The sequence below is a fragment of the Coregonus lavaretus genome, assembly GCF_964263955.1.
Source record: "Coregonus lavaretus genome assembly, chromosome: 20".
Lineage (NCBI taxonomy): Eukaryota > Metazoa > Chordata > Actinopteri > Salmoniformes > Salmonidae > Coregonus > Coregonus lavaretus.
Window position 1 is genome coordinate 25,171,853 of NC_140007.1, and position 11,846 is coordinate 25,183,698.

General features: G+C 43.0%; 1 protein-coding gene across 1 annotated transcript; it reads right to left on the reverse strand.

Annotated features, from left to right (window-relative positions):
* Window positions 1–303: 303 nt before the first annotated feature.
* Window positions 304–9,026, reverse strand: LOC311147298 (pleckstrin homology domain-containing family N member 1). Its single transcript, XM_084183984.1, has 11 exons — window positions 8,569–9,026; window positions 6,751–6,850; window positions 6,037–6,180; window positions 5,785–5,871; window positions 5,605–5,683; window positions 5,274–5,410; window positions 4,879–5,025; window positions 1,637–1,723; window positions 1,346–1,421; window positions 1,087–1,163; window positions 304–803 (listed from the first exon to the last, which is right to left on the reverse strand). The coding sequence occupies exons 1-11, from the start codon at window positions 8,661–8,663 to the stop codon at window positions 690–692; spliced, it is 1,143 nt and encodes a 380-aa protein (XP_084040110.1). The 5' UTR covers window positions 8,664–9,026; the 3' UTR covers window positions 304–689.
* Window positions 9,027–11,846: the final 2,820 nt, after the last annotated feature.

Consider the following 11,846-nt stretch of genomic DNA (forward strand, 5'->3'; position numbering starts at 1 on the left):
CCATCAGTTCACACACACACACACACACACACACACACACACACACACACACACACAAACACATACACACACACACACACACCTAACAGTTTCTCTCCTCCCTAAATTCCTCAGTTATCTTGGTTTCTCAGTTGCCTGTAGACAGTTCTCCTTGTCCTTTGTTGTCTGGTCTAACTCTTACTCACATTGCTAAATAGTAGCTCAATGTCATAGTCTTTACTGGTCCTACGCTCACACATTCTAACACATTTCACACAGTTTCAGGGTGTAATAATTAGTCATTAATAATTAATCTATCAGGTAGTGATGAAAAATACTTTTTTATTGAGTTTGTACATACAGTATCAAGAACAATCATAACAGAAAATATGTAAAATGTCTTGAACAGCACTACATTTTCTATTTTGGTTGAAACAGCAATTTGATGAAAAATATTGTAAGATCAGTGCACTAAAAATATACTCCCAATTTAGCCTATCAATTGCTATTACTGTCACTAGTGAAGCAGAGTTCTACAGACAGTAACCTACAGCAGAAGACATTTCACCAGAATCTCTTAATTGCATTGTACCAGACTGAATAATGTATGCATATACACTGTATACAGTACATGCTATCCACAATTTCAGTGTCTATTGATGAAAAGAGGCATGAGTCTTCTATTGAGTGAGGCCATTGGCCAGTGAGTCTCAGTCTTGTGGTGCTACTGTCATTGGTTCCTGGGACTCCTTCTTGCTCCGCTGTTTTTTTGGCATGAGGGGTGGAGCCGTGTGGTTTGAGGTAGCTTGGAGTTTTTTTTCCAGCTATTGAGAAAATAAATGAATTTTTAGGTTTTATATTTTGGGACTACTTTTGGGGACTTATTGTCGTTAACTTCATTTCTTCTGTAAATGAACCTGCTACCACAACAGTTCAAGGCTAAGCTAACTCATATTTAGCATCCTGCATCTTCACAAAATGGATATACATGTATGGCTCAATTGGAATCGATATATATAGGCAGAAGGCTAGCCGCACAGTTTTTCCAATCAGTTTTAGCTTTGTTCCATCATTTCCCTTTTTAACGGGACTGTAATGGTACTGCACCTGTTGTAGCTGGAAGATCCAGTTCTGATAGTCTTCAGGACAGGTGCAGGATACCTGCAGCGGCTCCATCAGTTCACCTGCACCACACAACATACAATAGAAGTACAATGCTCTTCACCACTGTAAACAGCAACACTTGATACAGTTGACTTGCTGCAGATCTAGTCGTAGTTTCTATGGTTAATTTAGGGTAAATTTGCCTCATTATGCAAACATGTTAGAGCAGTATGACATACAGTATGTCTGTTTAGTATTTTACCTGTTAACTCGAACTCCAGCCTCCCAGGTAATGCAGACCTCTCCACGGCTGTGATGCTTTTCCGAGGCAATCTACCCTAAAGTGTTATGACAAACAGGTTGAAGTATCATTTATCTTGAATTGATAAAGGTTAGTATTGGATCAGCTCTATAAATTACAACATCTTCTAAACTGTACATCTTAGAATGTCACACATCTACTGTATAGCGGCAATAGGCAAACTAGGTAAGGTCACCAGGTTCACAGTGTTTACTGTGACATTGTTTCCTAGAGAACATAATTTGACTGTACCTCATATTTGACGCTGAGGCGCTTGTTATCCACAGAGAGCAGGAGGACATCTTGAGGGAAGAGTACAAGTAGTCGCTCATAAAGTCCCTGCAAGAATGGATCAACGTTGTCACAGTATTTATTTTATCTCAAGTCCACTATTATCATTATAGTTACTGTTATCATTAGCAATAAAACTATTAGCATAATCAAGTACTCTTATTAGCCCTATGATAATTATTATTACTATTAGCATATTTATTAACATTAGCATTATTTATATATTTTTTCTTTATGTAGCAGATACTTGTGACAGAGTACTGGACTAGTGTAGGATTATTTTCTGAGTAATTGTTTCATTTGTATGGCATTTATACACATTTCTAATATGTGGTGAATCTGTGTTTTAGAACATAACGGTGTTTGCCTAATTCTGGAAATATGTCATTCATTATTAACCTGGGAACAGAGAGGAAGAGGCGAAGCGAGAGGGTTTAGTCCGCCCAAAATCTGTCCATGAAAATAAGACCATGAATTGAGGAATTTTTGTATGGAGGTCAATGAGAGTGTCAAATTTGATCAACAAAAAAAATATTAGTAATTTGCTACGTGAGGCTTATTTGATTGAATAGAAGTTTCGTAATGGTTAGGTTGTTATGAATGCACTGATATAAGTGTATGCACGTGGCATTTCGGCAACTTTGAGAAAAACAACTTTATATCGGAGTTGTGCCTGTTGTTTACACGGGTATCTGCCCTCTCATTGGCTAGAATGGTCCCACCTGATCTCGCCTCCTCCTGCCTGCCTTCTTTCTTTGAGGACATGTATTTCCATTGTTAGAGCGGTCATTCGACTATCTTGTCAATATAATAGAAAATCTTTGCATGGGAACTAATGATCTGTCATCTGATTTACCAATGCATTAATTGTGTTTTAATAGCTTTATTGAAACAGGAAGTGACAGACAGTTCTTGAGTTGTGGCTAACGGTATTCAATGGGTTGTCACTAGTTACCACAGCCTATTCAATGGGGTCTGCCTAAATAGTTATCCGTCTCCATCATCCTCCATCATCCAGTCCTTGCAGCTTACAGGAAGTCATCCATCCAGCTGTATACGGCCCCTAAAGTTACAATGGCGGCAGCAGTTGTGCCATTTTCGTGGATTTGTGTCTTTTGGTGAGTTTTCATCTCTGTACATTTTGGTTAGCTAGCTTCACCTACCCAGCTTACCACTTGCATAAAATACTGTTGAGCTCTTGATCAGCTGTTGAGCTTTTGTGGCTTTTTGCTGGAGATGTAATGGATTTCTGCAGTTTTTTGGTCATTCTGCCACCAGTTGGTCCAGTGTGGCTCAGTTGGTAGAGCATGGCACTTGCAATGCCAGGGTTGTGGGTTCAATTCCCACGGGGGACCAGTACAGAGAAAAGCATGAAAAATGTATGCACTCACTACTGTAAGTTGCTCTGGATAAGAGTGTCTTCTAAATGACAAAATTTCACATATTCTTGACTTTTTCATTCCTTGACAACATGCCTTATTGTGACATACAGTGGGGAAAAAAGTATTTAGTCAGCCACCAATTGTGCAAGTTCTCCCACTTAAAAAGATGAGAGAGGCCTGTAATTTTCATCATAGGTACACGTCAACTATGACAGACAAATTGAGAAGAAAAAAAATCCAGAAAATCACATTGTAGGATTTGTAATGAATTTATTTGCAAATTATGGTGGAAAATAAGTATTTGGTCACCTACAAACAAGCAAAATTTCTGGCTCTCACAGACCTGTAACTTCTTCTTTAAGAGGCTCCTCTGTCCTCCACTCGTTACCTATATTAATGGCACCTGTTTGAATTTGTTATCAGTATAAAAGACACCTGTCCACAACCTCAAACAGTCACACTCCAAACTCCACTATGGCCAAGACCAAAGAGCTGTCAAAGGACACCAGAAACAAAATGGTAGACCTGCACCAGGCTGGGAAGACTGAATCTGCAATAGGTAAGCAGCTTGGTTTGAAGAAATCAACTGTGGGAGCAATTATTAGGAAATGGAAGACATACAAGACCACTGATAATCTAACTCGATCTGGGGCTACACGCAAGATCTCACCCCGTGGGGTCAAAATGATCACAAGAACGGTGAGCAAAAATCCCAGAACCACACGGGGGGACCTAGTGAATGACCTGCAGAGAGCTGGGACCAAAGTAACAAAGCCTACCATCAGTAACACACTACGCCGCCAGGGACTCAAATCCTGCAGTGCGAGACGTGTCCCCCTGCTTAAGCCAGTAAATGTCCAGGCCCGTCTGAAGTTTGCTAGAGTGCATTTGGATGATCCAGAAGAGGATTGGGAGAATGTCATATGGTCAGATGAAACCAAAATATAACTTTTTGGTAAAAACTCAACTCGTCGTGTTTGGAGGACAAAGAAGTTGCATCCAAAGAACACCATACCTACTGTGAAGCATGGGGGTGGAAACATCATGCTTTGGGGCTGTTTTTCTGCAAAGGGACCAGGACGACTGATCCGTGTAAAGGAAAGAATGAATGGGGCCATGTATCGTGAGATTTTTAGTGAAAACCTCCTTCCATCAGCAAGGGCATTGAAGATGAAACGTGGCTGGGTCTTTCAGCATGACAATGATCCCAAACACACCGCCCGGGCAACGAAGGAGTGGCTTCGTAAGAAGCATTTCAAGGTCCTGGAGTGGCCTAGCCAGTCTCCAGATCTCAACCCCATAGAAAATCTTTGGAGGTAGTTGAAAGTCCGTGTTGCCCAGCGACAGCCCCAAAACATAATTGCTCTAGAGGAGATCTGCATGGAGGAATGGGCCAAAATACCAGCAACAGTGTGTGAAAACCTTGTGAAGACTTACAGAAAACGTTTGACCTGTGTCATTGCCAACAAAGGGTATATAACAAAGTATTGAGAAACTTTTGTTATTGACCAAATACTTATTTTCCACCATAATTTGCAAATAAATTCATAAAAAATCCTACAATGTGATTTTCAGGAATTTATTTTCTCATTTTGTCTGTCATAGTTGACGTGTACCTATGATGAAAATTACAGGCCTCTCTCATCTTTTTAAGTGGGAGAACTTGCACAATTGGTGGCTGACTAAATACTTTTTTCCCCCACTGTATTTCAATCGTAACATGCCGGCTATTATGACAACTATTAAGCTATCAAGACCCCTTGAAATGGACTTCAGAGTAGTGGTGAGTACAGAAGTTACAGCGTGGGTTGTGTTAGCTACCTGTCTCTGTGTATTAATGATGTGGACCATGGATAGGTATCCTGGCTGGCCCATGTGCTGGATGGGGGCCCCTTCCCAGTGCCCTATTGGGGCTTGCAGTAAATAATTTTTCAGTTCCTCTTTTTTCCAGCTCTCATCACAGGGTACCTACAGTAAATGACAACAGAAATGTAGCTTCATATATGGAGCATTTCGCCAATGATAATACTTTTTTACAAATGTCCTTTCATGATGATATATTTAGCTCATTAGATGTTCAATTTGTGATCAAGCAAAGTAAACCTCACAATTGTTAAGACAGTTTTAGATGTAGCAATGACACATCTGTTTAAGATCTGTAATTTACTGCAAAAGGGGGTGGTTCTTATAGGGGGTGTGCTGATTGAATACCTTACCAGGTAAGACAGTGCACAGCGGGAGGGACTTAGCGGTTGGCTCATGGATTTGTATCTCCTCTCCTCCATGTGGTGCATCCATTTGTTCAGCTCTGCTGCACTGGCACAGGTGAAGACTTTGGAGTCCACCATTGGACCTAATAGTGGGAGGGAGATGCTAGCGATGTTCAATACAATAATTAAATCCTTTACTGATGGCTTGCTTCATACCTATGAACATAGCACAGCCGTGATAAAACACAATAAATCAAACTCCCTTGTGTATTAATTGCTTTATTGAACTATGAAGCTGCAGCACCTCTTTTTGATCCATAATGATAATAGGACTCACCACTGATCTGGAATATGTGTTGCATGTTGGAGTCCAGTGAGGTGGCTTGGAAAGAAAGTCCAGAGAGAGGCAGGATGCCCTGAGAAAGAAGAAGCAACACACTGACTAGCCTTAGTTAAGTTAAATGTTCAACATGCATCTGTGTCGTTACAGTATTTCCCCATTTGTAAAGGAACCAACCTCGTAGATAAAGTCATGATGAGAGGGGTCCAGAGATAGGATCAATAAGTGGAAGGAGAACAGCACCAGATAGTGTTCACTTTTCTCCTATAGGAACATAAACAAAGAAAAGCATATGAACAGAACATCAGTATGGAAGTACTAGAGTCGGAACAGTGAGTGCTGGACAGTGAGTGCTGTACAGTGAGTGCTGGACAGTGAGTGATGATTGACGTCTACAGTATATCTGAGCATGGTATAGAAAGATGTTACCTGTGTGTAGCTGTTGTGGAGAGACACCAGGGAGGAGTGCACTATCTCACCATACATGTGTGCAGGCTGGCCCTCCCAGTCACGGATGGGCTGGTTGTATATACTGTGGTGTAGCTCCTCTCTGCTCCTGCCCCATAGCACAACCTAGGGGAATATAATAGAATACTTCAGCTGTCTCATGTAAAATAAAATGTAGTGGAGTATTACTGTATCATTAATGTGATATAACAGCTTTTACATAAAATGGTATGTTGACGTTTGGCACCATTGACACCATGCATTTACACTCACAAGTGCTAATACTGTATGTACACTTGATCCGCTGGGGGTTTTACAGTGTGATAAGTGTCATTTTCATACAGACACGCTCTCTCTCTGTATCTCTCTGTCTTTCTCTCTGTCTCTCTCTCGCTCTCACACACGCACGCTCGCACGCTCGCACGCACGCACGCTCGCACGCACGCACGCACGCACGCACGCACGCACGCACGCACGCACGCACGCACGCACGCACGCACGCACGCACGCACGCACGCACGCACGCACGCACGCACGCACACACACACACACACACACACACACACACACACACACACACACACACACACACACACACACACACACACACACACACACACACACACACACACACACACACACACACACACACACACACACACACACACACACACACACACCCTCTCCTCCACTGACCTCCTGGTCAAGGTGTCTCACTGAAGGGTAGCGAGAGGGTGGACCATCTTTTCCATTCCTCACAGAGAGCTGAAGCCTGCTCTCTCCTAGATTCCATATCCTGAAACAAAGATATATACTGTATATATCAGCAGTCAACCCCATATCACATTAAACCATATCCCATTAAACCATATCCCATTAAACCATGTCACATTTACCCCACACTCTACTGTAGCATCTCACAAACCTAACTAGTCTACAAACGCATGTGCAATTCCCCTGAACTGAGTGTAGTGAAAGCAAATGTAGAAGAGGGATTTTTTTTTTTTTACTGTAGACCAATTTGCCCACCTCACTTACAGCCTGAGCCCTCTCCACCCCACCAGTGTCCAGACGTAAGCAGATTAAAGTGGGGTGCACATAAGGAGCAGACACCCACCATCTGACCACCTCACACAAAAACCTTGTGCCCTCATTGGCCCATTTATCTGGTAATAATAAAGTAGCTACACACCCCTAAACCATTCCCTATGTTTGGTAACAGTTCTGTTACATATGTGTTTGTGCTTGTGTGTCTGTCTCTGTGTGTGTGCATACATTCATAACTGTGTGCATGTGTGTGTGCGAACAAGCATCCTTGCGTGTGTGCATAGTATATGTTGCTGGTGGCTGATCCCTCGTCTTCTCCCAGTTTGGACACATGCAGTCTGTGAGCTGCTATTATGATTAGCTCCTCGTTTTAATCCCCCACTCCTTTATTGAGGGGATTTAGAGGCCTGGCCCGTGTTAGACGAGGCTGGACAGGAGGGAGAGATGAGCGGTAGTATTGTCTGCTAATTAGTCGGCTAATTAGCGAGACAATATTCCTCCCTCCTGTGCTTCTATATCTGCATTGCTTGCTCTTTGGGGTTTTAGGCTGGGTATCTGTATAGCACTTTGTGACAACTTCTGAAAACAACCTTTGATACGTTTGATTGATTGATATCACCGGCCGCTCATGTCCTAATCATATCAATGTCACATCAGTGAGTATCAGTATGTTCATGGCGACTAAACAGAGTCCAAACTAGCATTCTGCCTCTGTGTGTGCTTTTGTGTGAATGAACACGACACAGATATACTCATAGTTACATAATATATGCCATCAAATGTTATTGTTTCTTACTCATGGAACTGAAGTTCTGAAGTGCTCAGAGAAAGAGGCCTTCCAATTTCATTGCCCATATCCTAGTAAAACCATGATCAGCATCGCTTCGCTGTGAAAACTGAAGCAATATAAGATTGTGGTATTGCCCTTAGGCTATATAGTTATTCTGATTGACTGGTGCTGGCAACTACATAACTCTGCAGAAACACAGACGAAGGGACTTGAATATAAACCCTGACAGTTTACCATAGTGATCTCTCTCACATAATTTGAAACTCGTTTGTTTGAAAAGGTCAGTGGAAGCCACAGTGGTTGAAGCACTATTTTTTTCACCCATCACCCCAATGTTCACCACTTCCTCTCAATGCATCTTCTTATGACCTTTAATCAGCCAAAACCCAACAATAGGTACTGTTTAATAGTATTAATTCAAACTTTCCTCCAAAGCCAAGAGGCTCAGTATTTTCAACAGAGATATCAGAGAATTTGCTTGTTAGTCTTAAATGCTGTCATGTGTCATCAATATATAAAAAATTGCCACAGTCATGTTTCCGAATCAAATTCAAATGGGATTGTGAGGTTGTGAAAGGCCGAATGGCTATCGAACTTAAACAGATCGCTCCCATGAGGGATTGATAGAGTTCATGGTCTTCTGTTATACATCAAACTATCAACAAACAAAGACTCACCCTGAGTTGTCAATCTCCAGAAGCTCGATCTCGTCAGGGCCCACATCGTCAATCCCAGAATGCGCTCCTCTCTGAGTCACACTACAGCATCCCATGACCAGGTAGCCCTCTCCTCTCCTCTTGTAGCCTAGTCCAGTCCAGACAGACAGAAAACTCCTTCCTTCACCCTCAGTCCCTAGTCCTCACACTAACTCTACTGTACCATCTGCCTCCGTCTGCACCCATCCCCACAGCTTCTGCACCGCACTAGACCAGACAGGGGGGATATGTAGAGAGAGGGAGGGGGATAGAGAGGAAAAGAGGACAAGCCTGGTGCGGAGGGAAGGACGGGCTATGTCGCTTAACTTCTCAGTCCCCCTTTTTTCTTAAACACAATATCACTATCCCTGAAATACCAAGAAAAATGTGCCACAGTTCCTGAGATGAGTTGAGTCAAGAAGCAAAAAACTGTGAGCAGTGTCACAGTGCACTCGTTCTTCCTTCCTGTCAGTTTGCACGCAGAGAGCCACGCAACTTCCTCAGTGGTCTTTTCACTTTGACGGTGTCACAAAGGAAACTTAACTTCTTCTGAAGCCTGTCAGCTTCCCTTTTAGAATTATGCAGATAAAGCAATTGAGAAACAAGAGACAGTGTTGACCGTTGTTGAAAGAATCCTCCTGTTTACATGAGAGACAAAGCAGTCATAAAAACAAGCCACAGCTTCAACATGGTTGTGTGTGTATTGTGCTGCATTTGTTGTTGTTGTTGTTGTTGGTACAGATTAGAACAGTGTTGGATAGGTGTGCTAGGACCAGTTGTCATACTGTTGTGCAATTGCATTATTGAAGCCACCTCAAAATGCAAAGCATCAAAGACAGAATCATCTGTTTTGTTCAGGGGATAAACATATTTTATCATTTTCATACATGATCTAGGGCTTTTCTGTAATGAAAAGCTAAGCGGGATTCCTTTCATGGAGAGGTTCCAACCTCGGCAATGCATATTGCTGCCCACTAACCAAAATGAGTGTCTCAGTGTGAGTATATCACAGCTCCTCCGTGTGCTCTTTCTCCTCTCTCTCTTCCTGGACTGAGCTCTGTGCGTCTTCACCTAGCTCCTGGCCCCCCTCTCCACGCTGCCCCCCTTCCTTCTCCTGTTTGTCTGTCCACACAGGGCGGCTGGTGCCGGGCTGGGCCAGGTGAAACTGGATGGGCCACAGGGAGTAGCAGAAGGGTTGGGCCTGGTCGGGGTGGGGGGAGGAAGGCTTTGGTGGCTGGCAGGCGTCACACAGTCAGAGCTGGGGTGGAAAGGGACATGAAGGTGCTCTTCACCCGCAGGAGGTCTGGGGGCTTGCAGTGTTCCGAGTTCCGCCGGGCGCCGCTGCCAGAACTTGCTGAGCTGGAGCTCCAGTTGGGTGTGGTCTGGTTTGGGGGGCAGAGGACTGGGTTTGGGGGTGGGATGGGGTCTGGGGGTGCCTGCTGGACCTGTGGGTTGGTTGGGAGCAGCCTGCAGGGATGGATTGTAGTATATGAAGAATTATGACTTGGATAAGGTTTTAAGTGGAACCTGAGAGGATGTTTATTTAGTAGAGGGAGCCATTTTGTAGTGACACCCCTGTTCGTTGGAGACAGGTGATTGGACAGTAGAGGGAGCCACCCATATTTTTGTATATCTTATAAGTATAGGCTAGAGACAAAAAACGGCAGAGCAGACATTGTAATTTGGAGGACACTGCTCTCCGGGTGATCATGACATCCGTAAACTTATGCTGAAATCTTGTGATATGAATAAAACTTATGATCAAAGTTCAGTATGGGCGGACTCCTTTGTTTAGCAGCAATAATTGGCAACATTGACTCGACACTACAAAATGGCGCCCGAACAGGGACCGGTCTGCGTCTCTCCTTTGTTCCATTCATGGGCGCCGAGCTGACTCTGGTTCCGAAGTCATGGCCAGATAAGGGTGAGTTTCTCACCACTTTGGGCATTTGTTAGTTCGAAGGCTATTTGAGTGTGCGCTGGGGAGATGTACCGTGTAAAGTACTTGGGTGTGCTGTTATTGCTGTAGACTAGGGGTCTGTCATAAATATTCTAAATTTGGTTGCACTGGTAAACGGCGCAAATAGGGGGGATGTTGCTTGGATGTTGCTTGAATGTTGCTTGAATAGGAATTCAAGAACAATCGAGGGAAAGAAATAAGGCCAAGATATGTATACAAATTAGGACATTGCGAATCTGGAAAGACCTCTAAACAAGGCGACCTCTTTAAGGTGGGCCGAAAATCCTGATAACGCGTTAGATGTGTTTTAGGTGAGTCTGGGACTGGAGAGTGGTATATACATTCTATTGCAAGTTACTGCTCATCTTATATCTGACGAGGTATATGTTTGATGTGACCGCTCATAGAATATCCATAACTCGCGGCAGCATAAAGTTAGGGACAAAGGAACAAGAATTTTGGCGCAATGTAGGTTACATTGCTACATGCTACATGCCACATGTTACATACATGCTACATGCTACATGCTAACATGTGACCTTAGAGGGCCATTGAGATGGAATAAAGCCTCTTAAATTATGTTTGTGTGTGTAGAATTTAAGTTCTATGCTTTGTGAGCTCTGTTAAATGTTGTTTGGCTATGAGGAGAAAACGGAGTTACAGCGGGACTGTTAACTTTCTGTTTTGCTTTGGGAGAGAGCTGAGAGGGCTCCCTTCCACGGTGAAATCGTATTGGTGAATGAACTGCGCATGCGTGTGATTTTACGACACTAGAGTGACGTAGGGGTAAATAGGTCACTCCACTGCCTACACTGGGTGCTGGGAGACGCAGACTCAGAAGCAGACAGAGAGAGATTTGAACACGAATGGAATGTTCTAGTTGTTACATCGGCTGTTTGATGATGAAACTGTTTTCTTGAGACATATTGAATTGATAAATGAGAGAGATATGTTGACGGATTAAAAATAAAAGTAATTAAATAAGTAAATAAAATAAAAATGTTATTGAGCTATTTATGCGATTCCTGAGTTAATTCTTAGAGCAAATGTGACTGGAGGAATATTGAATGGTTGAAGTAACTCAGTGACTGCATAAACTACTAAATTCTTGTCTGTTTCTTTGTTCTTTTGTCATATGAGAGACGATAGGAGGAACGAGGAGAGAGATTATTTTTATTTTATTTAGAGAGAGAGAGAGGTGCTGACGTGTACATCACGTGACAAGGTGTGACGCGACAGAGGATCGAGTCAAAATCAGGCCAGTGCTGTTTTGTTTACAAACCTTGCCTTCCCCTACAGG